The 25,934-nt window shown below is 53.9% G+C and overlaps 1 protein-coding gene, 20 non-coding genes and 1 pseudogene across 21 annotated transcripts; all 22 read left to right on the top strand.

Annotated features, from left to right (window-relative positions):
• The first annotated feature begins 112 nt into the window (after window positions 1-112).
• On the top strand, window positions 113-231 carry LOC126155238 (5S ribosomal RNA). Its single transcript, XR_007532744.1, has one exon. It is a non-coding gene; the product is annotated as a 5S ribosomal RNA (ribosomal RNA).
• Window positions 232-1,057: 826 nt separating this feature from the next.
• LOC126155067 (5S ribosomal RNA) lies at window positions 1,058-1,176 on the top strand. The gene has a single exon (XR_007532584.1). It is a non-coding gene; the product is annotated as a 5S ribosomal RNA (ribosomal RNA).
• Window positions 1,177-2,011: 835 nt separating this feature from the next.
• Window positions 2,012-2,130, top strand: LOC126155798 (5S ribosomal RNA). The gene has a single exon (XR_007533236.1). It is a non-coding gene; the product is annotated as a 5S ribosomal RNA (ribosomal RNA).
• Window positions 2,131-2,967: 837 nt separating this feature from the next.
• Window positions 2,968-3,086, top strand: LOC126155456 (5S ribosomal RNA). Its single transcript, XR_007532917.1, has one exon. It is a non-coding gene; the product is annotated as a 5S ribosomal RNA (ribosomal RNA).
• An 826-nt stretch (window positions 3,087-3,912) lies between these two features.
• LOC126155455 (5S ribosomal RNA) lies at window positions 3,913-4,031 on the top strand. Its single transcript, XR_007532916.1, has one exon. It is a non-coding gene; the product is annotated as a 5S ribosomal RNA (ribosomal RNA).
• Window positions 4,032-4,847: 816 nt separating this feature from the next.
• On the top strand, window positions 4,848-4,966 carry LOC126154703 (5S ribosomal RNA). Its single transcript, XR_007532244.1, has one exon. It is a non-coding gene; the product is annotated as a 5S ribosomal RNA (ribosomal RNA).
• An 811-nt stretch (window positions 4,967-5,777) lies between these two features.
• On the top strand, window positions 5,778-5,896 carry LOC126154991 (5S ribosomal RNA). The gene has a single exon (XR_007532513.1). It is a non-coding gene; the product is annotated as a 5S ribosomal RNA (ribosomal RNA).
• An 829-nt stretch (window positions 5,897-6,725) lies between these two features.
• LOC126154732 (5S ribosomal RNA) lies at window positions 6,726-6,844 on the top strand. Its single transcript, XR_007532271.1, has one exon. It is a non-coding gene; the product is annotated as a 5S ribosomal RNA (ribosomal RNA).
• Window positions 6,845-7,676: 832 nt separating this feature from the next.
• On the top strand, window positions 7,677-7,794 carry LOC126155416 (5S ribosomal RNA; annotated as a pseudogene).
• Window positions 7,795-8,616: 822 nt separating this feature from the next.
• LOC126154634 (uncharacterized) lies at window positions 8,617-9,549 on the top strand. Its single transcript, XM_049916165.1, has one exon. The coding sequence runs from the start codon at window positions 8,617-8,619 to the stop codon at window positions 9,547-9,549; it is 933 nt and encodes a 310-aa protein (XP_049772122.1).
• Window positions 9,550-14,607: 5,058 nt separating this feature from the next.
• LOC126154781 (5S ribosomal RNA) lies at window positions 14,608-14,726 on the top strand. The gene has a single exon (XR_007532317.1). It is a non-coding gene; the product is annotated as a 5S ribosomal RNA (ribosomal RNA).
• Window positions 14,727-15,553: 827 nt separating this feature from the next.
• LOC126155502 (5S ribosomal RNA) lies at window positions 15,554-15,672 on the top strand. The gene has a single exon (XR_007532960.1). It is a non-coding gene; the product is annotated as a 5S ribosomal RNA (ribosomal RNA).
• An 837-nt stretch (window positions 15,673-16,509) lies between these two features.
• Window positions 16,510-16,628, top strand: LOC126154680 (5S ribosomal RNA). The gene has a single exon (XR_007532222.1). It is a non-coding gene; the product is annotated as a 5S ribosomal RNA (ribosomal RNA).
• An 832-nt stretch (window positions 16,629-17,460) lies between these two features.
• On the top strand, window positions 17,461-17,579 carry LOC126155122 (5S ribosomal RNA). The gene has a single exon (XR_007532635.1). It is a non-coding gene; the product is annotated as a 5S ribosomal RNA (ribosomal RNA).
• An 832-nt stretch (window positions 17,580-18,411) lies between these two features.
• LOC126154779 (5S ribosomal RNA) lies at window positions 18,412-18,530 on the top strand. The gene has a single exon (XR_007532315.1). It is a non-coding gene; the product is annotated as a 5S ribosomal RNA (ribosomal RNA).
• An 832-nt stretch (window positions 18,531-19,362) lies between these two features.
• LOC126154679 (5S ribosomal RNA) lies at window positions 19,363-19,481 on the top strand. The gene has a single exon (XR_007532221.1). It is a non-coding gene; the product is annotated as a 5S ribosomal RNA (ribosomal RNA).
• An 832-nt stretch (window positions 19,482-20,313) lies between these two features.
• Window positions 20,314-20,432, top strand: LOC126155242 (5S ribosomal RNA). Its single transcript, XR_007532747.1, has one exon. It is a non-coding gene; the product is annotated as a 5S ribosomal RNA (ribosomal RNA).
• An 832-nt stretch (window positions 20,433-21,264) lies between these two features.
• LOC126154778 (5S ribosomal RNA) lies at window positions 21,265-21,383 on the top strand. Its single transcript, XR_007532314.1, has one exon. It is a non-coding gene; the product is annotated as a 5S ribosomal RNA (ribosomal RNA).
• An 832-nt stretch (window positions 21,384-22,215) lies between these two features.
• LOC126154775 (5S ribosomal RNA) lies at window positions 22,216-22,334 on the top strand. The gene has a single exon (XR_007532311.1). It is a non-coding gene; the product is annotated as a 5S ribosomal RNA (ribosomal RNA).
• Window positions 22,335-23,162: 828 nt separating this feature from the next.
• Window positions 23,163-23,281, top strand: LOC126154826 (5S ribosomal RNA). Its single transcript, XR_007532359.1, has one exon. It is a non-coding gene; the product is annotated as a 5S ribosomal RNA (ribosomal RNA).
• An 832-nt stretch (window positions 23,282-24,113) lies between these two features.
• On the top strand, window positions 24,114-24,232 carry LOC126155453 (5S ribosomal RNA). The gene has a single exon (XR_007532914.1). It is a non-coding gene; the product is annotated as a 5S ribosomal RNA (ribosomal RNA).
• An 826-nt stretch (window positions 24,233-25,058) lies between these two features.
• On the top strand, window positions 25,059-25,177 carry LOC126155736 (5S ribosomal RNA). Its single transcript, XR_007533178.1, has one exon. It is a non-coding gene; the product is annotated as a 5S ribosomal RNA (ribosomal RNA).
• Window positions 25,178-25,934: the final 757 nt, after the last annotated feature.

The following is a 25,934-nucleotide window of genomic DNA, read 5'->3' as shown; positions in this document are numbered from 1 at the left end:
ACTGGCGATTGCGGAAGGAAGCGCTTTCGTCAAATGCGGCCGAAAACTAACATTTTGCGTGTTGGGAGAAAAGCCGAACGCGAATTCTGCCGTGCTCCTACTTTAGACGAGCGCCAACGGCCATACCATGATGAATACACCGGTTCTCGTCCGATCACCGAAGTTAAGCATTATCGGGCCCGGCTAGTACTTGGATGGGTGTCCGCCATGGAAACCCGGGTGCTGTTGGCTCCCTTCCTTTTGTTTTTTTGTTATGTCGCCAGCCCAATTTTCAAACTACCTTTCTGTTGTGACAAAGATGCTTCCTTAAGCCTTTTAAACTACTGTAATGGTACGAAAATGCAGTAATTAACTCAGTTTGAGGGAGAATGTGCTAACCAAGTTTGCCAAGAAGACTTTGAAAACGACAAAACAGTACGAATCGGCAGGTGATTTCTGAAATACGTCACCGCCTATTGTTGTGTAGGAGTGTAGAGTTCCAAATTTGATTTGTAATCACGAATGTATTCCTTAGTCGTCTCGTCTCTTCCCGCAGACGTTTGTCGTGCTTGCGTTGTCATATGGACCACGACCCGAGCGGCAGCGAGCGGCAGTCGAGCAAAGTCGGGACAAGTCGGGACGGAGACAGGGACAGGGATAGGAATGGTGCGAATGCACTGCAAACTACGCAGACACCTGGTGTGAGGCGAGGCGAGGCGAGGCGAGGAAGCCCACATCGCTACCAGTGGCGCCCTCCAGCACGACACTGCCACACCCCGCACAGGCCTTCCGCTTAACACCAGGGACAAGATGCGTCCTCCGTTAGTGTCGAAGGCTGCACGCGCCCAGCGAATGACAGGGGTGCAACGAGCAGCAGTGCGTCTCACACACGCGGCGGTGCGCCCGCCAATTCGGCCGTCGCTCTGCTGGGACGCCGGGCGCGCCTCCCCGCGCCGTCCTCGATGAACTGGCGGTTGCGGAAGGAAGCGCTTTCGTCAAATGCGGCCGAAAACTAACATTTTGTGTGTTGGGAGAAAAGCCGAACGCGAATTCTGCCGTGCTCCTACATTAGATGAGCGCCAACGGCCATACCATGATGAATACACCGGTTCTCGTCCGATCACCCAAGTTAAGCATTATCGGGCCCGGCTAGTACTTGGATGGGTGACCGCCTGGGAAACCCGGGTGCTGTTGGCTCCCTTCCTTTTGTTTTTTTGTTATGTCGCCAGCCCAATTTTCAAACTACCTTTCTGTTGTGACAAAGATGCTTCCTTAAGCCTTTTAAACTACTGTAATGGTACGAAAATGCAGTAATTAACTCAGTTTGATGGAGAATGTGCTAACCAAGTTTGCCAAGAAGACTTTGAAAACGACAAAACAGTACGAATCGGCAGGTGATTTCTGAAATACGTCACCGCCTATTGTTGTGTAGGAGTGTAGAGTTCCAAATTGATTTGTAACCACGAATGTATTCCTTAGTCGTCTCGTCTCGTCCCGCAGACGTTTGTCGTGCTTGCGCTGTCATATGGACCACGACCCGAGCGGCAGCGAGCGGCAGTCGAGCAAAGTCGGGACAAGTCGGGACGGGGACAGGGAAAGGGATAGGAATGGTGCGAATGCACTGCAAACTACGCAGACACCTGGTGTGAGGCGAGGCGAGGCGAGGCGAGGCGAGGCGAGGAAGCCCACATCGCTACCAGTGGCGCCCTCCAGCACGACACTGCCACACCCTGCACAGGCCCTCCGCTGAACACCAGGGACAAGATGCGTCCTCCGCTAGTGTCGAAGGCTGCACGCGCCCAGCGAATGACAGGGGTGCAACGAGCAGCAGTGCGTCTCACACACGCGGCGGTGCGCCCGCCAATTCGGCCGTCGCTCTGTTGGGACGCCGGGCGCGCCTCCCCGCGCCGACCTCGAGGAACTGGCGGTTGCGGAAGGAAGCGCTTTCGTCAAATGCGGCCGAAAACTAACATTTTGTGTGTTGGGAGATAAGCCGAACGCGAATTCTGCCGTGCTCCTACATTAGATGAGCGCCAACGGCCATACCATGATGAATATACCGGTTCTCGTCCGATCACCGAAGTTAAGCATCATCGGGCCCGGCTAGTACTTGGATGGGTGACCGCCTGGGAAACCCGGGTGCTGTTGGCTCCCTTCCTTTTGTTTTTTTGTTATGTCGCCAGCCCAATTTTCAAACTACCTTTCTGTTGTGACAAAGATGCTTCCTTAAGCCTTTTAAACTACTGTAATGGTACGAAAATGCAGTAATTAACTCAGTTTGAGGGAGAATGTGCTAACCAAGTTTGCCAAGAAGACTTTGAAAACGACAAAACAGTACGAATCGGCAGGTGATTTCTGAAATACGTCACCGCCTATTGTTGTGTAGGAGTGTAGAGTTCCAAATTTGATTTGTAACCACGAATGTATTCCTTAGTTGTCTCGTCTCGTCCCGCAGACGTTTGTCGTGCTTGCGCTGTCATATGGACCACGACCCGAGCGGCAGCGAGCGGCAGTCGAGCAAAGTCGGGACAAGTCGGGACGGGGACAGGGACAGGGATAGGAATGGTGCGAATGAACTGCAAACTACGCAGACACCTGGTGTGAGGCGAGGCAAGGCGAGGCGAGGCGAGACGAGGAAGCCCACATCGCTACCAGTGGCGCCCTCCAGCACGACACTGCCACACCCCGCACAGGCCCTCCGCTGAACATCAGGGACAAGATGCGTCCTCCGCTAGTGTCGAAGGCTGCACGCGCCCAGCGAATGACAGGGGGTGCAACGAGCAGCAGTGCGTCTCACACACGCGGCGGTGCGCCCGCCAATTCGGCCGTCGCTCTGCTGGGACGCCGGGCGCGCCTCCCCGCGCCGTCCTCGAGGAACTGGCGGTTGCGGAAGGAAGCGCTTTCGTCAAATGCGGCCGAAAACTAACATTTTGTGTGTTGGGAGAAAAGCCGAACGCGAATTATGCCGTGCTCCTACATTAGATGAGCGCCAACGGCCATACCATGATGAATACACCGGTTCTCGTCCGATCACCGAAGTTAAGCATCATCGGGCCCGGCTAGTACTTGGATGGGTGACCGCCTGGGAAACCCGGGTGCTGTTGGCTCCCTTCCTTTTGTTTTTTTGTTATGTCGCAGCCCAATTTTCAAACTACCTTTCTGTTGTGACAAAGATGCTTCCTTAAGCCTTTTAAACTACTGTAATGGTACGAAAATGCAGTAATTAACTCAGTTTGAGGGAGAATGTGCTAACCAAGTTTGCCAAGAAGACTTTGAAAACGACAAAGCAGTGCGAATCGGCAGGTGATTTCTGAAATACGTCACCGCCTATTGTTGTGTAGGAGTGTAGAGTTCCAAATTTGATTTGTAACTACGAATGTATTGCTTAGTCGTCTCGTCTCGTCCCGCTGACGTTTGTCGTGCTTGCGCTGTCATATGGACCGCGACCCGAGCGGCAGCGAGCGGCAGTCGAGCAAAGTCGGGACAAGTCGGGACGGGGACAGGGACAGGGATAGGAATGCTGCGAATGCACTGCAAGCTACGCAGACACCTGGTGTGAGGCGAGGCGAGGCGAGGCGAGGAAGCCCACATCGCTACCAGTGGCGCCCTCCAGCACGACACTGCCACACCCCGCACAGGCCCTCCGCTGAACACCAGGGACAAGATGCGTCCTCCGCTAGTGTCGAAGGCTGCACGCGCCCAGCGAATGACAGGGGGTGCAACGAGCAGCAGTGCGTCTCACACACGCGGCGGTGCGCCCGACAATTCGGCCGTCGCTCTGCTGGGACGCCGGGCGCGCCTCCCCGCGCCGTCCTCGAGGAACTGGCGGTTGCGGAAGGAAGCGCTTTCGTCAAATGCGGCCGAAAACTAACATTTTGTGTGTTGGGAGAAAAGCCGAACGCGAATTATGCCGTGCTCCTACATTAGATGAGCGCCAACGGCCATACCATGATGAATACACCGGTTCTCGTCCGATCACCGAAGTTAAGCATCATCGGGCCCGGCTAGTACTTGGATGGGTGACCGCCTGGGAAACCCGGGTGCTGTTGGCTCCCTTCCTTTTGTTTTTTTGTTATGTCGCAGCCCAATTTTCAAACTACCTTTCTGTTGTGACAAAGATGCTTCCTTAAGCCTTTTAAACTACTGTAATGGTACGAAAATGCAGTAATTAACTCAGTTTGAGGGAGAATGTGCTAACCAAGTTTGCCAAGAAGACTTTGAAAACGACAAAACAGTACAAATCGGCAGGTGATTTCTGAAATACGTCACCGCCTAATGTTGTGTAGGAGTGTAGAGTTCCAAATTTGATTTGTAACCACGAATGTATTCCTTAGTCGTCTCGTCTCGTCCCGCAGACGTTTGTCGTGCTTGCGCTGTCATATGGACCACGACCCGAGCGGCAGCGAGCGGCAGTCGAGCAAAGTCGGGACAAGTCGGGACGGGGACAGGGACAGGGATAGGAATGGTGCGAATGCACTGCAAACTACGCAGACACCTGGTGTGAGGCGAGGCGAGGAAGCCCACATCGCTACCAGTGGCGCCCTCCAGCACGACACTGCTACACCCCGCACAGGCCCTCCGCTGAACACCAGGGACAAGATGCGTCCTCCGCTAGTGTCGAAGGCTGCACGCGCCCAGCGAATGACAAGGGGTGCAACGAGCAGCAGTGCGTCTCACACACGCGGCGGTGCGCCCGCCAATTCGGCCGTCGCTCTGCTGGGACGCCGGGCGCGCCTCCCCGCGCCGTCCTCGAGGAACTGGCGGTTGCGGAAGGAAGCGCTTTCGTCAAATGCGGCCGAAAACTAACATTTTGTGTGTTGGGAGAAAAGCCGAACGCGAATTCTACCGTGCTCCTACATTAGATGAGCGCCAACGGCCATACCATGATGAATACACCGGTTCTCGTCCGATCACCGAAGTTAAGCATCATTGGGCCCGGCTAGTACTTGGATGGGTGACCGCCTGGGAAACCCGGGTGCTGTTGGCTCCCTTCCTTTTGTTTTTTTGTTATGTCGCCAGCCCAATTTTCAAACTACCTTTCTGTTGTGACAAAGATGCTTCCTTAAGCCTTTTAAACTACTGTAATGGTACGAAAATGCAGTAATTAACTCAGTTTGAGGGAGAATGTGCTAACCAAGTTTGCCAAGAAGACTTTGAAAACGACAAAACAGTACGAATCGGCAGGTGATTTCTGAAATACGTCACCGCCTATTGTTGTGTAGGAGTGTAGAGTTCCAAATTTGATTTGTAACCACGAATGTATTCCTTAGTCGTCTCGTCTCGTCCCGCAGACGTTTGTCGTGCTTGCGCTGTCATATGGACCACGACCCGAGCGGCAGCGAGCGGCAGTCGAGCAAAGTCGGGACGAGTCGGGACGGGGACAGGGACAGGCATGGTGCGAATGCACTGCAAACTACGCAGACACCTGGTGTGAGGCGAGGCGAGGAAGCCCACATCGCTACCAGTGGCGCCCTCCAGCACGACACTGCCACACCCCGCACAGGCCCTCCGCTGAACACCAGGGACAAGATGCGTCCTCCGCTAGTGTCGAAGGCTGCACGCGCCCAACGAATGACAGGGGGTGCAACGAGCAGCAGTGCGTCTCACACACGCGGCGGTGCGCCCGCCAATTCGGCCGTCGCTCTGCTGGGACGCCGGGCGCGCCTCCCCGCGCCGTCCTCGAGGAACTGGCGGTTGCGGAAGGAAGCGCTTTCGTCAAATGCGGCCGAAAACTAACATTTTGCGTGTTGGGAGAAAAGCCGAACGCGAATTCTGCCGTGCTCCTACATTAGATGAGCGCCAACGGCCATACCATGATGAATACACCGGTTCTCGTCCGATCACCGAAGTTAAGCATCATCGCGCCCGGCTAGTACTTGGATGGGTGACCGCCTGGGAAACCCGGGTGCTGTTGGCTCCCTTCCTTTTGTTTTTTTGTTATGTCGCCAGCCCAATTTTCAAACTACCTTTCTGTTGTGACAAAGATGCTTCCTTAAGCCTTTTAAACTACTGTAATGGTACGAAAATGCAGTAATTAACTCAGTTTGAGGGAGAATGTGCTAACCAAGTTTGCCAAGAAGACTTTGAACACGACAAAACAGTACGAATCGGCAGGTGATTTCTGAAATACGTCACCGCCTATTCTGTAGGAGTGTAGAGTTCCAAATTTGATTTGTAACCACGAATGTATTCCTTAGTCGTCTCGTCTCGTCCCGCAGACGTTTGTCGTGCTTGCGCTGTCATATGGACCACGACCCGAGCGGCAGCGAGCGGCAGTCGAGCAAAGTCGAGACAAGTCGGGACGGGGACAGGGACAGGGATAGGAATGGTGCGAATGCACTGCAAACTACGCAGACACCTGGTGTGAGGCGAGGCGAGGCGAGGCGAGGCGAGGAAGCCCACATCGCTACCAGTGGCGCCCTCCAGCACGACACTGCCACACCCCGCACAGGCCCTCCGCTGAACACCAGGGACAAGATGCGTCCTCCGCTAGTGTCGAAGGCTGCACGCGCCCAGCGAATGACAGGGGGTGCAACGAGCAGCAGTGCGTCTCACACACGCGGCGGTGCGCCCGCCAATTCGGCCGTCGCTCTGCTGGGACGCCGGGCGCGCCTCCCCGCGCCGTCCTCGAGGAACTGGCGGTTGCGGAAGGAAGCGCTTTCGTCAAATGCGGCCGAAAACTAACATTTTGTGTGTTGGGAGAAAAGCCGAACGCGACTTCTGCCGTGCTCCTACATAAGATGAGCGCCAACGGCCATACCATGATAAATACACCGGTTCTCGTCCGATCACCGAAGTTAAGCATCATCGGGCCCGGCTAGTACTTGGATGGGTGACCGCCTGGGAAACCCGGGTGCTGTTGGCTCCCTTCCTTTTGTTTGTTTGTTATGTCGCCAGCCCAATTTTCAAACTACCTTTCTGTTGTGACAAAGATGCTTCCTTAAGCCTTTTAAACTACTGTAATGGTACGAAAATGCAGTAATTAACTCAGTTTGAGGGAGAATGTGCTAACCAAGTTTGCCAAGAAGACTTTGAAAACGACAAAACAGTACGAATCGGCAGGTGATTTGTGAAATACGTCACCGTCTATTGTTGTGTAGGAGTGTAGAGTTCCAAATTTGATTTGTAACCACGAATGTATTCCTTAGTCGTCTCGTCTCGTCCCGCAGACGTTTGTCGTGCTTGCGCTGTCATATGGACCACGACCCGAGCGGCAGCGAGCGGCAGTCGAGCAAAGTCGGGACAAGTCGGGACGGGGACAGGGACAGGGATGGGAATGGTGCGAATGCACTGCAAACTACGCAGACACCTGGTGTGAGGCGAGGCGAGGCGAGGCGAGGCGAGGAAGCCCACATCGCTACCAGTGGCGCCCTCCAGCACGACACTGCCACACCCCGCACAGGCCCTCCGCTGAACACCAGGGACAAGATGCGTCCTCCGCTAGTGTCGAAGGCTGCACGCGCCCAGCGAATGACAGGGGGTGCAACGAGCAGCAGTGCGTCTCACACACGCGGCGGTGCGCCCGCCAATTCGGCCGTCGCTCTGCTGGGACGCCGGGCGCGCCTCCCCGCGCCGTCCTCGAGGAACTGGCGGTTGCGGAAGGAAGCGATTTCGTCAAATGCGGCCGAAAACTAACATTTTGTGTGTTGGGAGAAAAGCCGAACGCGAATTCTGCCGTGCTCCTACATTAGATGAGCGCCAACGGCCATACCATGATGAATACACCGGTTCTCGTCCGATCACCGAAGTTAAGCATCATCGGGCCCGGCTAGTACTTGGCTGGCTGCCCGCCTGGCAACACCTCGGTGCCGAGCGAGCAGTGTTTTCCTTGTGCGACTTGGCCGGCGGCGCCTCGCGTGTCGTCTGCTTACTTTGCCACGTGGCTTTCTTTCTACTGAACTGTAAGTAATGGATATTCTTTACGATGATAGTGAAGAGCGACAGAACAATGTTCAGTGTGAATTCGAACGTTCCGTCGAGAAACCCTCGGCTTTTGAGATCCATCGTTGGTTAATTGAGGATTTGTTGTTGTCTACTAATGACGTACTCGGTATTCAGTTCGATACGTTCTTAAATTCTGTGTTCTTAAAACTCAAATCTTCCGATCTGTGTGATGCTGTAGTTTCTGTTAATGACGGTGTTCGCAAATTTAGACACCTTAACGGAAATATTAGTAATGTCACTGTGTCTCACGCTGGTTTTGGTCTTCGACATATACGGATATTTAACCTTCCGTTTGAAATACGTAATGACACTATTTCTCGTCACTTGCGGCCATATGGCACTGTTTTATCTGTCGTGAAGGAGAAATGGTCGTCTGCGTATATATTTCAAGTCGAGAACGGTGTGCGCAGTGTTAAGATGGTGGTTAGGCAGCATATTCCGTCTTTTATTTTGGTAAACGGTCACCGTGCGTTTGTCACGTACAGTGGCCAGCCACAAACTTGCTCCTTTTGTAATGGTGTTGGCCATTATAGGCAGGATTGTCCGAAGCGAAAACGGCCTGTTCAGCTACCGCTTGAGGCCGATTTGCATGGAGTTAGTTTTGCTTCCGTCGCCGCAACGGTCTTGGGTTCCGCCCCCCCCGCGCCCGCGCGGCGTGCGGCAGATGTTAATCTTGCTGCCGCCGCGGAAGCGATGGATGTGTCTGCTGATCATAGTGTCTCTGCTGTTGCGACTACCGGTCAGGACTCTTTGTCCACGGTTTCGGAAAACGTGCCTGCTGTTGTTCAACCGGTTGTGGGTGCTGTTGTGTCGGAGACAGTCTCTGACTCCGTGCCGCAGTCGGTAACCGATGTTGTTTCGCGCCCTAATTCGGACTCTGTTGCCCCCACTGTGTCGCAGGCGGAGCCCTCTCCTTCTGTGCCTGCACCCGTCGTTGCACCCTCTGACGTTTCTGAGCCTCTTCCTGTTGCGGAATCGAGCGATGTTTTTGTGGAACCAAAACCGCAGCGGGATGAAGCTCGTTCTCGCAGTTCCAGTAGGCAACGCTTCCGCAGTGCCAGTAGCTCCCCTTCCTACGACAGAGGTTTAGCGCGAGGTGACCGTAGTCCGTCCCCAGTAGGGCGCCCCCCCGCCTCTTCTTGGGCGTCGCAACGCCGCGCCGCGCGGCGCGACCTCGACGTGGAGCTACGGCCGCCTCAGGCTGCCGGCTCCGAGCGTCAGCCGCCGCGCAAACAACAACAACAGCAGCAGCGTGCCTCCTCTCGCCACGCACAGTCAGCTGATCTGAGTGTTGCAGCGCAGCAACGTGACGTTGCTGTTCGCCATCTACGGACTGTGTTAAGTCAACCCGCCTCTGTAGATGTGCCTGTTTTAGCGCCAGACACGGTTTCGGCTGTGACTGCGGCATCTCTGTCGACTAAACGGAAGGCAGAGGATGTACACCGTCGTCGCGCTGGTCCTTCTATTCACGACCGCGTGTCGGTGCCTTCTTCCGACGTGGAGATGTCCGTTAAGGATTCTGTGTCGGTCGCTTCTGGCGTGACGGCTACTGCCACCCTGCCGCCCCTCTCCCCCTTCGAGCCTTCGGAGTGGGCGAAGGATGTTGTGGAGGGTGGGGAGACGTAGTGTGTGTCCTGTGTGCCCCCTCCCCTGTCGCGCACCTGCACCTCCCGTGTTTTATGTGTGTTTTACTTTTGTGTGTGTCTTTTAATTGTGTGAGTCTATGACTTACGATTTTAGCCAGTGGAATGTTGTCACCATTAATCTTAACAAATTGAGTCACCCGTGTAAGATACTGGCTTTTAAGAACTTTTTACGTGATCACCACTGCCATGTTGTGTTTTTACAAGAGGTGACGCGTGATGCCCTTGTCTTTTTACACGATTTTAGTGACTTTACTGTTATTGACAATGTTTTACCGGATCACAGTACAGGAACTGCCATTTTAGTACGTTCTGACCTCGCTATTTCAAATGTTGCTATTTTACCTAATGGTCGTGCCGTTAGTTGCACTATACTGGGCGTTGTATTTGTTAACGTCTATGCTCCGTCTGGGAACGATAAGCCGGCGAGGGCTGTTTTTTATGGGCAGGAATTGTGTGCGCTGTTACACCGGAATGTGGATGCTTTAGTTGTAGGCGGCGATTTTAATTGCGTTTTAGATGTTGTCGATCAGGTGCCTCGTCCTAACATTTGTCGCGAGCTCGGCGACTTGGTTCGCAGTTTTCAGCTCGTTGATACGTGGCGTGTTTTAAACCCTGATGTTACGCATTTTACTCATTTTTATCCCACGGGGCACAGCCGCCTGGACAGAATTTACGTTTCTGCCCCGCTTTCTGCCCGTATTTGCCGCACGGAAATGTTTCCCGTGCTGTTTTCTGATCATTCCGGTTACCTTTGTCAGCTTTTATTGCCTAGATTTTGTGTTCCCAGGCGAAAGAATTTGTGGAAATTTAATTGTGCATTATTGAACGACGACCATTTTGTGACGTGTTTTACCAATCTGTGGCAGAAATTGCTCGGGACCAAGCGAGGTGACTGTAGTGTGCTGGAGTGGTGGGTCGGGGAGGCCAAGCCGGTGATCAGGCGGTTTTTAATGGATTTTAGCCGCGAGGCGGCTCGGTGGCGTCGCGCTACCGCCCGCTTCCATCAGGCGTGTTTACAAGACCTCGCGCTGCGCGTGACGTCACAGCCTGCCTTGCTGCCCGCTTTTAAGCAGTTCCAGCGTAAGCTTCTCGCTGATTTGCGTGCTGTTAGTGGCGGTGTCGTCGTCCGCAGCCAGCCTGCGGGGGTTGTGGATGGCGAACCATTGTCGCTTTATCATCTGCATAGGGAACGCAGGCGGCGCGCCCGTCTGCACATCGGTACCTGGAAACAGTGCGACGGTAGACGGACTACTGTCCAGTCCGACATTGAGCGGGATGTTTTTACTCATTTTAGTTCCCTTTTCCGTGCGCTGGATGTTGATTGTAATGCGTTGCGGGATTTTTTACACGTCATACCTCATGTTTTAACTCGTACGGATAGGACGCTTTTAAATGCTGCTTATGTACCTGACGACCTGTACGATGCTATCCGACGAAGCCCTAAAAGTAAATCGCCTGGTCCCGACGGCATTCCTGCTGAATTTTATCTGAAATTTTATGATCTTTTTCGTGATGTTTTTGTGGCTCTTTTAAATGAAATACGGGATGGTGCTGTTATCCCTGCCGCGTTTGAGGAGGGGGTAGTGACATTGGTTCCCAAATCGACTGCGACGCCCTGCATTGACGCTGTTCGGCCGATCACTTTACTGAACGCCGATTTTAAGATTGTAACGCGATGCGTGGCTCAACGCCTTAAAGTTGTTTTACCGTCGGTCCTCAGTGATAGTCAATCATGTGCGGTGCAGGGTCGAAACATTTTTGATGCCGTCCTCGCCTATCGCGACTGTATCGGTTTTGTTAAAAGTGCGAGACTGCCGACAGCTGCCATCTTCTTAATTGATTTCAAAAATGCTTTCGACCGCATTAGCCATGTGTACCTCCGCCAGGTTCTTGTGCGGATGGGCTTCGGTTTTAAGTTTACGACTGTGGTAAAGCATCTTTTACAAAATGCGACGTCACGTGTTAGTGTCAATGGCCACTTGACGCCAGCTTTCCGTGTTGGGCGCTCGGTGCGGCAGGGGTGTCCCCTTTCAATGGCCCTTTTTTCTGTAGCTTTAGATCCGTTGCTGCGAATTATCGGCCGCGACTGCCGTGGCATTCAGATAGGGACGCACCGCCTCATTTGCAAGGCGTACGCCGACGATCTTGGCGTTTTTCTTGGCCATTCTGATGACGTTGACACACTATATGGTGCACTGCAACGCTTTGAAAAAGCTACAGGTGCCATTGTCAACCCAACTAAGACTGTTTGTTTGCCTCTTACACCCCGCGCACGGTCCATACAGCGGAGCTGGTTTTGTGTCCGCGAACAGCACAAAGTCCTGGGCGTGCTTTTTTCTTCTCATCCACAACGGATGGAGGCGCTCAATTGGCGGTCTACGCTCCATAAGGTGCGCGCCGTTGCCAAGATCTATGCGGCTCGCACGTTGGCGCTTCGTGACAAGGTGGCCTTGATCAATACTAACATTCTGGCCAGGGTGTGGTACCTCGCACAGGTCCTTCCACTGCCTCGGCAGTTGGAACGTGCCCTCAAGCAGGCGGTGTATTGGTTTTTATGGCGAGGTGACATTTTTAAAGTCTCGTATGACACCTGTACTCTAAGCCCGACAGATGGTGGTTTGGGTTTAGTAGATCTTCGCGCGAAGTGCTCTGCTCTCCTTTGGAAACGGACCACCGTTGTTATGGAGAGGGCCCCGAACGGTACCACTGCGGCGGTCTTCAGTATGTATCGTCCTCTATCAGTGGAGGCGCCGGTGAATGTCTCGCACATTCCCTTTTTTCTTAACTATGTGCGTCGCTACTATATGGACAACAGCTACCTCGCGCTATGTGACGTTCCCAGTCTTCGAGTCTGCGACGTCGTTTCTGCTTTCCGTGGATCACCTGTGCGTTGTAAGTGGGAGTATCGGCTACCGTGGTATAATTGGGTCGCGGTATGGAAAAATCTTGCCAGCCATGTTCTTCCTCCCTCTGTACACGCCGTGTGGTACAAGGTTGTGCATCGTACCTTCCCTACAAATTCGAAGCTCCATTCCATCAACCTCATCTCGTCTGGAGCTTGCGACTTGTGTGATGCGGAAGATACACTTGAACACCGTTTTGTGTGTGGACATTTTTGCAGTGTTTGGGATGCCGCCAGAGATATGATTCGCCTAATCACTCGAGTGGATACGCGTTCAGTCTTGCCGACCGACGCCTTAATTCCTCAATGCGTCGCCTACCCGAATACAAAGAAGAATGCTACGGTGTGGCTCCTGGGTCATACCGTTTTTGCAATGTTTCACCTGAAATTGACTACTGAATTGGACTTTCTTACCTATTTATGGACTCAGCATGAACAAACTGAAGCTTTGCCTGGCTATCGTGCTACTTTTGCAAATTTTTTGAAGGTTGCACTTGCTCATGCCTTTTCCCGGATGTCGGTGGATGCTTAACATGTTTATGACGGTTTGGTATACTATTCTATTTTGACCGCTCAAGCTGTGTTTTTCAAGGAACGAACACTTATGGAAATACGTGTACTCAGAGGAACTCTTTTTTTTTCTTATCTGTGTCTTTTTTTTATTTCCGGTACAGTTTACCTTTTTCTTGATTCTGATTTTTTCTGCTGTGGACATTGGCACTTTTATTTACAAGCACTGGTTTTCTCCTGTAGGTCTCCCATGTGGCGGCAGTGATATTTTCAATTTTCACTAGTGTTACCACGCAGTGACTTTCATTTTTTTGTTTTTTTTTTTCCTTTTCATTTCACTTGTCCACCTGATGGACTTTACCCCTCAGTTTTACTGGTGTGGAACTTTCCCGGTAATAGTGACACTAAGGAAGTGGTTTTATTTCTACTGGATTTTGTTTCCCTGGCGGAGTCATTGTCTCCATGCCGAAGATTGCTGGATTATGGTTTTTTTTGCTCTTGCCGCTTTTTCCCGACGGACGTCGACCGTTTTAAGGACACCAACGGGGGATACTGACTTTCTTTTCGTCCGTTCGTCGTGGGACATGGAGTCAACAGCACCTTTATAGCTCATGAAGCTCGCCAATAGAAGGCATTTTGTGGAGAGCGACACGGCCGGGCTATAAGGGGAGATGGGAGGCCCGCAAAAAAAAAAAAAAAAGGTGCTGTTGGCTCTATCTCATTTTTTCATTTTTACGTCGCTACACCTGCCAGCCCTCTATATTAAAAAAAAAAAAAAAAAGGTGCTGTTGGCTCCCTTCCTTTTGTTTCTTTGTTATGTCGCCAGCCCAATTTCCAAACTACCTTTCTGTTGTGACAAAGATGCTTCCTTAAGCCTTTTAAACTACTGTAATGGTACGAAAATGCAGTAATTAACTCAGTTTGAGGGAGAATGTGCTAACCAAGTTTGCCAAGAAGACTTTGAAAACGACAAAACAGTACGAATCGGCAGGTGATTTCTGAAATACGTCACCGCCTATTGTTGTGTAGGAGTGTAGAGTTCCAAATTTGATTTGTAACCACGAATGTATTCCTTAGTCGTCTCGTCTCGTCCCGCAGACGTTTGTCGTGCTTGCGCTGTCATATGGACCACGACCCGAGCGGCAGCGAGCGGCAGTCGAGCAAAGTCGGGACAAGTCGGGACGGGGACAGGGACAGGGATAGGAATAATGCGAATGCACTGCAAACTACGCAGACACCTGGTGTGAGGCGAGGCGAGGCGAGGCGAGGCGAGGAAGCCCACATCGCTACCAGTGGCGCCCTCCAGCACGACACTGCCACACCCCGCACAGGCCCTCCGCTGAACACCAGGGACAAGATGCGTCCTCCGCTAGTGTCGAAGGCTGCACGCGCCCAGCGAATGACAGGGGGTGCAACGAGCAGCAGTGCGTCTCACACACGCGGCGGTGCGCCCGCCAATTCGGCCGTCGCTCTGCTGGGACGCCGGGCGCGCCTCCCCGCGCCGTCCTCGAGGAACTGGCGGTTGCGGAAGGAAGCGCTTTCGTCAAATGCGGCCGAAAACTAACATTTTGTGTGTTGGGAGAAAAGCCGAACGCGAATTCTGCCGTGCTCCTACATTAGATGAGCGCCAACGTCCATACCATGATGAATACACCGGTTCTCGTCCGATCACCGAAGTTAAGCATCATCGGGCCCGGCTAGTACTTGGATGGGTGACCGCCTGGGAAACCCGGGTGCTGTTGGCTCCCTTCCTTTTGTTTTTTTGTTATGTCGCCAGCCCAATTGTCAAACTACCTTTCTGTTGTGACAAAGATGCTTCCTTAAGCCTTTTAAACTACTGTAATGGTACTAAAATGCAGTAATTAACTCAGTTTGAGGGAGAATGTGCTAACCAAGTTTGCCAAGAAGACTTTGAAAACGACAAAACAGTACGAATCGGCAGGTGATTTCTGAAATACGTCACCGCCTATTGTTGTGTAGGAGTGTAGAGTTCCAAATTTGATTTGTAACCACGAATGTATTCCTTAGTCGTCTCGTCTCGTCCCGCAGACGTTTGTTGTGCTTGCGCTGTCATATGGACCACGACCCGAGCGGCAGCGAGCGGCAGTCGAGCAAAGTCGGGACAAGGCGGGACGGGGACAGGGACAGGGATAGGAATGGTGCGAATGCACTGCAAACTACGCAGACACCTGGTGTGAGGCGAGGCGAGGCGAGGCGAGGAAGCCCACATCGCTACCAGTGGCGCCCTCCAGCACGACACTGCCACACCCCGCACAGGCCCTCCGCTGAACACCAGGGACAAGATGCGTCCTCCGCTAGTGTCGAAGGCTGCACGCGCCCAGCGAATGACAGGGGGTGCAACGAGCAGCAGTGCGTCTCACACACGCGGCGGTGCGCCCGCCAATTCGGCCGTCGCTCTGCTGGGACGCCGGGCGCGCCTCCCCGCGCCGTCCTCGAGGAACTGGCGGTTGTGGAAGGAAGCGCTTTCGTCAAATGCGGCCGAAAACTAACATTTTGTGTGTTGGGAGAAAAGCCGAACGCGAATTCTGCCGTGCTCCTACATTAGATGAGCGCCAACGGCCATACCATGATGAATACACCGGTTCTCGTCCGATCACCGAAGTTAAGCATCATCGGGCCCGGCTAGTACTTGGATGGGTGACCGCCTGGGAAATCCGGGTGCTGTTGGCTCCCTTCCTTTTGTTTTTTTGTTATGTCGCCAGCCCAATTTTCAAACTACCTTTCTGTTGTGACAAAGATGCTTCCTTAAGCCTTTTAAACTACTGTAATGGTACGAAAATGCAGTAATTAACTCAGTTTGAGGGAGAATGTGCTAACCAAGTTTGCCAAGAAGACTTTGAAAACGACAAAACAGTACGAATCGGCAGGTGATTTCTGAAATACGCCACCGCCTATTGTTGTGTAGGAGTGTAGAGTTCCAAATTTGATTTGTAACCACGAATGTATTCCTTAGTCGTCTCGTCTCGTCCCGCAGACGTTTGTCGTGCTTGCGCTGTCATATGGACCACGACCCGAGCGGCAGCGAGCGGCAGTCGAGCAAAGTCGGGACAAGTCGGGACGGGGACAGGGACAGGGATAGGAATGGTGCGAATGCACTGCAAACTACGCAAACACCTGGTGTGAGGCGAGGCGAGGCGAGGCGAGGCGAGGCGAGGAAGCCCACATCGCTACCAGTGGCGCCCTCCAGCACGACACTGCCACACCCCGCACAGGCCCTCCGCTGAACACCAGGGACAAGATGCGTCCTCCGCTAGTGTCGAAGGCTGCACGCGCCCAGCGAATGACAGGGGGTGCAACGAGCAGCAGTGCGTCTCACACACGCGGCGGTGCGCCCGCCAATTCGGCCGTCGCTCTGCTGGGACGCCGGGCGCGCCTCCCCGCGCCGTCCTCGAGGAACTGGCGGTTGCGGAAGGAAGCGCTTTCGTCAAATGCGGCCGAAAACTAACATTTTGTGTGTTGGGAGAAAAGCCGAACGCGAATTCTGCCGTGCTCCTACATTAGATGAGCGCCAACGGCCATACCATGATGAATACACCGGTTCTCGTCCGATCACCGATGTTAAGCATCATCGGGCCCGGCTAGTACTTGGATGGGTGACCGCCTGGGAAACCCGGGTGCTGTTGGCTCCCTTCCTTTTGTTTTTTTGTTATGTCGCCAGCCCAATTTTCAAACTACCTTTCTGTTGTGACAAAGATGCTTCCTTAAGCCTTTTAAACTACTGTAATGGTACGAAAATGTAGTAATTAACTCAGTTTGAAGGAGAATGTGCTAACCAAGTTTGCCAAGAAGAATTTGAAAACGACAAAACAGTACGAATCGGCAGGTGATTTCTGAAATACGTCACCGCCTATTGTTGTGTAGGAGTGTAGAGTTCCAAATTTGATTTGTAACCACGAACGTATTCCTTAGTCGTCTCGTCTCGTCCCGCAGACGTTTGTCGTGCTTGCGCTGTCATATGGACCACGACCCGAGCGGCAGCGAGCGGCAGTCGAGCAAAGTCGGCACAAGTCGGGACGGGGACAGGGACAGGGATAGGAATGGTGCGAATGCACTGCAAACTACGCAGACACCTGGTGTGAGGCGAGGCGAGGCGAGGCGAGGCGAGGAAGCCCACATCGCTACCAGTGGCGCCCTCCAGCACTACACTGCCACACCCCGCACAGGCCCTCCGCTGAACACCAGGGACAAGATGCGTCCTCCGCTAGTGTCGAAGGCTGGACGCTCCCAGCGAATGACAGGGGGTGCAACGAGCAGCAGTGCGTCTCACACACGCGGCGGTGCGCCCGCCAATTCGGCCGTCGCTCTGCTGGGACGCCGGGCGCGCCTCCCCGCGCCGTCCTCGAGGAACTGGCGGTTGCGGAAGGAAGCGCTTTCGTCAAATGCTGCCGAAAACTAACATTTTGTGTGTTGGGAGAAAAGCCGAACGCGACTTCTGCCGTGCTCCTACATTAGATGAGCGCCAACGGCCATACCATGATGAATACACCGGTTCTGGTCCGATCACCAAAGTTAAGCATCATCGGGCCCGGCTAGTACTTGGATGGGTGACCGCCTGGGAAACCCGGGTGCTGTTGGCTCCCTTCCTTTTGTTTTTTTGTTATGGCGCCAGCCAAATTTTCAAACTACCTTTCTGTTGTGACAAAGATGCTTCCTTAAGCCTTTTAAACTACTGTAATGGTACGAAAATGCAGTAATTAACTCAGTTTGAGGGAGAATGTGCTAACCAATTTCGCCAAGAAGACTTTGAAAACGACAAAACTGTACGAATCGGCAGGTGATTTCTGAAATACGTCACCGCCTATTGTTGTGTAGGAGTGTGGAGTTCCAAATTTGATTTGTAACCACGAATGTATTCCTTAGTCGTCTCGTCTCGTCCCGCTGACGTTTGTCGTGCTTGCGCTGTCATATGGACCACGACCCGAGCGGCAGCGAGCGGCAGTCGAGCAAAGTCGGGACAAGTCGGGACGGGGACAGGGACAGGGATAGGAATGGTGCGAATGCACTGCAAATTACGCAGACACCTGGTGTGAGGCGAGGCGAGGCGAGGCGAGGCGAGGAAGCCCACATCGCTACCAGTGGCGCCCTCCAGCACGACACTGCCACACCCCGCACAGGCCCTCCGCTGAACACCAGGGACAAGATGCGTCCTCCGCTAGTGTCGAAGGCTGCACGCTCCCAGCGAATGACAGGGGGTGCAACGAGCAGCAGTGCGTCTCACACACGCGGCGGTGCGCCCGCCAATTCGGCCGTCGCTCTGCTGGGACGCCGGTCGGGCCTCCCCGCGCCTTCCTCGAGGAACTGGCGGTTGCGGAAGGAAGCGCTTTCGTCAAATGCTGCCGAAAACTAACATTTTGTGTGTTGGGAGAAAAGCCGAACGCGACTTCTGCCGTGCTCCTACATTAGATGAGCGCCAACGTCCATACCATGATGAATACACCGGTTCTCGTCCGATCACCGAAGTTAAGCATCATCGGGCCCGGCTAGTACTTGGATGGGTGACCGCCTGGGAAACCCGGGTGCTGTTGGCTCCCTTCCTTTTGTTTTTTTGTTATGTAACCAGCCCAATTTTCAAACTACCTTTCTGTTGTGACAAAGATGCTTCCTTAAGCCTTTTAAACTACTGTAATGGTACGTAAATGCAGTAATTAACTCAGTTTGAAGGAGAATGTGCTAACCAAGTTTGCCAAGAAGACTTTGAAAACGACAAAACAGTACGAATCGGCAGGTGATTTCTGAAATACGTCACCGCCTATTGTTGTGTAGGAGTGTAGAGTTCCAAATTTGATTTGTAACCACGAACGTATTCCTTAGTCGTCTCGTCTCGTCCCGCAGACGTTTGTCGTGCTTGCGCTGTCATATGGACCATGACCCGAGCGGCAGCGAGCGGCAGTCGAGCAAAGTCGGGACAAGTCGGGACGGGGACAGGGACAGGGATAGGAATGGTGCGAATGCACTGCAAACTACGCAGACACCTGGTGTAAGGCGAGGCGAGGCGAGGCGAGGCGAGGAAGCCCACATCGCTACCAGTGGCGCCCTCCAGCACGACACTGCCACACCCCGCACAGGCCCTCCGCTGAACACCAGGGACAAGATGCGTCCTCCGCTAGTGTCGAAGGCTGCACGCGCCCAGCGAATGACAGGGGGTGCAACGAGCAGCAGTGCGTCTCACACACGCGGCGGTGCGCCCGCCAATTCGGCCGTCGCTCTGCTGGGACGCCGGGCGCGCCTCCCCGCGCCGTCCTCGAGGAACTGGCGGTTGCGGAAGGAAGCGCTTTCGTCAAATGCGGCCGAAAACTAACATTTTGTGTGTTGGGAGAAAAGCCGAACGCGAATTCTGCCGTGCTCCTACATTAGATGAGCGCCAACGGCCATACCATGATGAATACACCGGTTCTCGTCCGATCACCGATGTTAAGCATCATCGGGCCCGGCTAGTACTTGGATGGGTGACCGCCTGGGAAACCCGGGTGCTGTTGGCTCCCTTCCTTTTGTTTTTTTGTTATGTCGCCAGCCCAATTTTCAAACTACCTTTCTGTTGTGACAAAGATGCTTCCTTAAGCCTTTTAAACTACTGTAATGGTACGAAAATGTAGTAATTAACTCAGTTTGAAGGAGAATGTGCTAACCAAGTTTGCCAAGAAGAATTTGAAAACGACAAAACAGTACGAATCGGCAGGTGATTTCTGAAATACGTCACCGCCTATTGTTGTGTAGGAGTGTAGAGTTCCAAATTTGATTTGTAACCACGAACGTATTCCTTAGTCGTCTCGTCTCGTCCCGCAGACGTTTGTCGTGCTTGCGCTGTCATATGGACCACGACCCGAGCGGCAGCGAGCGGCAGTCGAGCAAAGTCGGCACAAGTCGGGACGGGGACAGGGACAGGGATAGGAATGGTGCGAATGCACTGCAAACTACGCAGACACCTGGTGTGAGGCGAGGCGAGGCGAGGCGAGGCGAGGAAGCCCACATCGCTACCAGTGGCGCCCTCCAGCACTACACTGCCACACCCCGCACAGGCCCTCCGCTGAACACCAGGGACAAGATGCGTCCTCCGCTAGTGTCGAAGGCTGGACGCTCCCAGCGAATGACAGGGGGTGCAACGAGCAGCAGTGCGTCTCACACACGCGGCGGTGCGCCCGCCAATTCGGCCGTCGCTCTGCTGGGACGCCGGGCGCGCCTCCCCGCGCCGTCCTCGAGGAACTGGCGGTTGCGGAAGGAAGCGCTTTCGTCAAATGCTGCCGAAAACTAACATTTTGTGTGTTGGGAGAAAAGCCGAACGCGACTTCTGCCGTGCTCCTACATTAGATGAGCGCCAACGGCCATACCATGATGAATACACCGGTTCTGGTCCGATCACCAAAGTTAAGCATCAACGGGCCCGGCTAGTACTTGGATGGGTGACCGCCTGGGAAACCCGGGTGCTGTTGGCTCCCTTCCTTTTGTTTTTTTGTTATGGCGCCAGCCAAATTTTCAAACTACCTTTCTGTTGTGACAAAGATGCTTCCTTAAGCCTTTTAAACTACTGTAATGGTACGAAAATGCAGTAATTAACTCAGTTTGAGGGAGAATGTGCTAACCAATTTCGCCAAGAAGACTTTGAAAACGACAAAACTGTACGAATCGGCAGGTGATTTCTGAAATACGTCACCGCCTATTGTTGTGTAGGAGTGTGGAGTTCCAAATTTGATTTGTAACCACGAATGTATTCCTTAGTCGTCTCGTCTCGTCCCGCTGACGTTTGTCGTGCTTGCGCTGTCATATGGACCACGACCCGAGCGGCAGCGAGCGGCAGTCGAGCAAAGTCGGGACAAGTCGGGACGGGGACAGGGACAGGGATAGGAATGGTGCGAATGCACTGCAAACTACGCAGACACCTGGTGTGAGGCGAGGCGAGGCGAGGCGAGGCGAGGAAGCCCACATCGCTACCAGTGGCGCCCTCCAGCACGACACTGCCACACCCCGCACAGGCCCTCCGCTGAACACCAGGGACAAGATGCGTCCTCCGCTAGTGTCGAAGGCTGCACGCTCCCAGCGAATGACAGGGGGTGCAACGAGCAGCAGTGCGTCTCACACACGCGGCGGTGCGCCCGCCAATTCGGCCGTCGCTCTGCTGGGACGCCGGTCGGGCCTCCCCGCGCCTTCCTCGAGGAACTGGCGGTTTCGGAAGGAAGCGCTTTCGTCAAATGCTGCCGAAAACTAACATTTTGTGTGTTGGGAGAAAAGCCGAACGCGACTTCTGCCGTGCTCCTACATTAGATGAGCGCCAACGTCCATACCATGATGAATACACCGGTTCTCGTCCGATCACCGAAGTTAAGCATCATCGGGCCCGGCTAGTACTTGGATGGGTGACCGCCTGGGAAACCCGGGTGCTGTTGGCTCCCTTCCTTTTGTTTTTTTGTTATGTAACCAGCCCAATTTTCAAACTACCTTTCTGTTGTGACAAAGATGCTTCCTTAAGCCTTTTAAACTACTGTAATGGTACGTAAATGCAGTAATTAACTCAGTTTGAAGGAGAATGTGCTAACCAAGTTTGCCAAGAAGACTTTGAAAACGACAAAACAGTACGAATCGGCAGGTGATTTCTGAAATACGTCACCGCCTATTGTTGTGTAGGAGTGTAGAGTTCCAAATTTGATTTGTAACCACGAACGTATTCCTTAGTCGTCTCGTCTCGTCCCGCAGACGTTTGTCGTGCTTGCGCTGTCATATGGACCATGACCCGAGCGGCAGCGAGCGGCAGTCGAGCAAAGTCGGGACAAGTCGGGACGGGGACAGGGACAGGGATAGGAATGGTGCGAATGCACTGCAAACTACGCAGACACCTGGTGTAAGGCGAGGCGAGGCGAGGCGAGGCGAGGAAGCCCACATCGCTACCAGTGGCGCCCTCCAGCACGACACTGCCACACCCCGCACAGGCCCTCCGCTGAACACCAGGGACAAGATGCGTCCTCCGCTAGTGTCGAAGGCTGCACGCGCCCAGCGAATGACAGGGGGTGCAACGAGCAGCAGTGTGTCTCACACACGCGGCGGTGCGCCCGCCAATTCGGCCGTCGCTCTGCTGGGACGCCGGGCGCGCCTCCCCGCGCCGTCCTCGAGGAACTGGCGGTTGCGGAAGGAAGCGCTTTCGTCAAATGCGGCCGAAAACTAACATTTTGTGTGTTGGGAGAAAAGCCGAACGCGACTTCTGCCGTTCTCCTACATTAGATGAGCGCCAACGGCCATACCATGATGAATACACCGGTTCTCGTCCGATCACCGAAGTTAAGCATCATCGGGCCCGGCTACTACTTGGATGGGTGACCGCCTGGGAAACCCGGGTGCTGTTGGCTCCCTTCCTTTTGTTTGTTTGTTATGTCGCCAGCCCAATTTTCAAACTACCTTTCTGTTGTGACAAAGATGCTTCCTTAAGCCTTTTAAACTACTGTAATGGTACGAAAATGCAGTAATTAACTCAGTTTGAAGGAGAATGTGCTAACCAAGTTTGCCATGAAGAATTTGAAAACGACAAAACAGTACGAATCGGCAGGTGATTTCTGAAATACGTCACCGCCTATTGTTGTGTAGGAGTGTAGAGTTCCAAATTTGATTTGTAACCACGAATGTATTCCTTAGTCGTCTCGTCTCGTCCCGCAGACGTTTGTCGTGCTTGCGCTGTCATATGGACCACGACCCGAGCGGCAGCGAGCGGCAGTCGAGCAAAGTCGGGACAAGTCGGGACGGGGACAGGGACAGGGATAGGAATGGTGCGAATGCACTGCAAACTACGCAGACAGCTGGTGTGAGGCGAGGCGAGGCGAGGCGAGGAAGCCCACATCGCTACCAGTGGCGCCCTCCAGCACGACACTGCCACACCCCGGACAGGCCCTCCGCTGAACACCAGGGACAAGATGCGTCCTCCGCTAGTGTCGAAGGCTGCACGCTCCCAGCGAATGACAGGGGGGTGCAACGAGCAGCAGTGCGTCTCACACACGCGGCGGTGCGCCCGCCAATTCGGCCGTCGCTCTGCTGGGACGCCGGGCGCGCCTCCCCGCGCCGTCCTCGAGGAACTGGCGGTTGCGGAAAGAAGCGCTTTAGTCAAATGCTGCCGAAAACTAACATTTTGTGTGTTGGGAGAAAAGCCGAACGCGACTTCTGCCGTGCTCCTACATTAGATGAGCGCCAACGGCCATACCATGATTAATACACCGGTTCTCGTCCGATCACCAAAGTTAAGCATCATCGGGCCCGGCTAGTACTTGGATGGGTGACCGCCTGGGAAACCCGGGTGCTGTTGGCTCCCTTCCTTTTGTTTTTTTGTTATGTCGCCAGCCCAATTTTCAAACTACCTTTCTGTTGTGACAAAGATGCTTCCATAAGCCTTTTAAACTACTGTAATGGTACGAAAATGCAGTAATTAACTCAGTTTGAAGGAGAATGTGCTAACCAAGTTTGCCAAGAAGACTTTGAAAACGACAAAACAGTACGAATCGGCAGGTGATTTCTGAAATACGTCACCGCCTATTGTTGTGTAGGAGTGTAGAGTTCCAAATTTGATTTGTAACCACGAACGTATTCCTTAGTCGTCTCGTCTCGTCCCGCAGACGTTTGTCGTGCTTGCGCTGTCATATGGACCACGACCCGAGCGGCAGCGAGCGGCAGTCGAGCAAAGTCGGGACAAGTCGGGACGGGGACAGGGACAGGGATAGGAATGGTGCGAATGCACTGCAAACTACGCAGACACCTGGTGTAAGGCGAGGCGAGGCGAGGCGAGGCGAGGAAGCCCACATCGCTACCAGTGGCGCCCTCCAGCACGACACTGCCACACCCCGCACAGGCCCTCCGCTGAACACCAGGGACAAGATGCGTCCTCCGCTAGTGTCGAAGGCTGCACGCGCCCAGCGAATGACAGGGGGTGCAACGAGCAGCAGTGCGTCTCACACACGCGGCGGTGCGCCCGCCCATTCGGCCGTCGCTCTGCTGGGACGCCGGGCGCGCCTCCCCGCGCCGTCCTCGAGGAACTGGCGGTTGCGGAAGGAAGCGCTTTCGTCAAATGCGGCCGAAAACTAACATTTTGTGTGTTGGGAGAAAAGCCGAGCGCGAATTCTGCCGTGCTCCTACATTAGATGAGCGCCAACGGCCATACCATGATGAATACACCGGTTCTCGTCCGATCACCGAAGTTAAGCATCATCGGGCCCGGCTAGTACTTGGATGGGTGACCGCCTGGGAAACCCGGGTGCTGTTGGCTTCCTTCCTTTTGTTTTTTTGTTATGTCGCCAGCCCAATTTTCAAACTACCTTTCTGTTGTGACAAAGATGCTTCCTTAAGCCTTTTAAACTACTGTAATGGTACGAAAATGCAGTAATTAACTCAGTTTGAGGGAGAATGTGCTAACCAAGTTTGCCAAGAAGACTTTGAAAACGACAAAACAGTACGAATCGGCAGGTGATTTCTGAAATACGTCACCGCCTATTGTTGTGTAGGAGTGTAGAGTTCCAAATTTGATTTGTAACCACGAATGTATTCCTTAGTCGTCTCGTCTCGTCCCGCAGACGTTTGTCATGCTTGCGCTGTCATATGGACCACGACCCGAGCGGCAGCGAGCGGCAGTCGAGCAAAGTCGGGACAAGTCGGGACGGGGACAGGGACAGGGATAGGAATGGTGCGAATGCACTGCAAACTACGCAGACACCTGGTGTGAGGCGAGGCGAGGCGAGGCGAGGATGCCCACATCGCTACCAGTGGCGCCCTCCAGCACGACACTGCCACACCCCGCACAGGCCCTCCGCTGAACACCAGAGACAAGATGCGTCCTCCGCTAGTGTCGAAGGCTGCACGCGCCCAGGAGAATGACAGGGGGTGCAACGAGCAGCAGTGCGTCTCACACGCGGCGGTGCGCCCGCCAATTCGGCCGTCGCTCTGCTGGGACGCCGGGCGCGCCTCCCCGCGCCGTCCTCGAGGAACTGGCGGTTGCGGAAGGAAGCGCTTTCGTCAAATGCGGCCGAAAACTAACATTTTGTGTGTTGGGAGAAAAGCCGAACGCGAATTCTGCCGTGCTCCTACATTAGATGAGCGCCAACGGCCATACCATGATGAATACACCGGTTCTCGTCCGATCACCGAAGTTAAGCATCATCGGGCCCGGCAAGTACTTGGATGGGTGACCGCCTGGGAAACCCGGGTGCTGTTGGCTCCCTTCCTTTTGTTTTTTTGTTATGTCGCCAGCCCAATTTTCAAACTACCTTTCTGTTGTGACAAAGATGCTTCCTTAAGCCTTTTAAACTACTGTAATGGTACGAAAATGCAGTAATTAACTCAGTTTGAAGGAGAATGTGCTAACCAAGTTTGCCAAGAAGACTTTGAAAACGACAAAACAGTACGAATCGGCAGGTGATTTCTGAAATACGTCACCGCCTATTGTTGTGTAGGAGTGTAGAGTTCCAAATTTGATTTGTAACCACGAACGTATTCCTTAAGTGTCTCGTCTCGTCCCGCAGACGTTTGTCGTGCTTGCGCTGTCATATGGACCACGACCCGAGCGGCAGCGAGCGGCAGTCGAGCAAAGTAGGGACAAGTCGGGACGGGGACAGGGACAGGGATAGGAATGGTGCGAATGCACTGCAAACTACGCAGACACCTGGTGTGAGGCGAGGCGAGGCGAGGCGAGGCGAGGAAGCCCACATCGCTACCAGTGGCGCCCTCCAGCACGACACTGCCACACCCCGCACAGGCCCTCCGCTGAACACCAGGGACAAGATGCGTCCTCCGCTAGTGTCGAAGGCTGCACGCGCCCAGCGAATGACAGGGGGTGCAACGAGCAGCAGTGCGTCTCACACACGCGGCGGTGCGCCCGCCAATTCGGCCGTCGCTCTGCTGGGACGCCGGGCGCGCCTCCCCGCGCCGTCCTCGAGGAACTGGCGGTTGCGGAAGGAAGCGCTTTCGTCAAATGC

Source organism: Schistocerca cancellata, unplaced genomic scaffold (assembly GCF_023864275.1).
Source record: "Schistocerca cancellata isolate TAMUIC-IGC-003103 unplaced genomic scaffold, iqSchCanc2.1 HiC_scaffold_1100, whole genome shotgun sequence".
NCBI classification, from domain to species: Eukaryota; Metazoa; Arthropoda; class Insecta; order Orthoptera; family Acrididae; genus Schistocerca; species Schistocerca cancellata.
The sequence above is the reverse complement of the archived record's forward strand: the minus strand, read 5'-3'. Positions and strand labels throughout refer to the sequence as shown.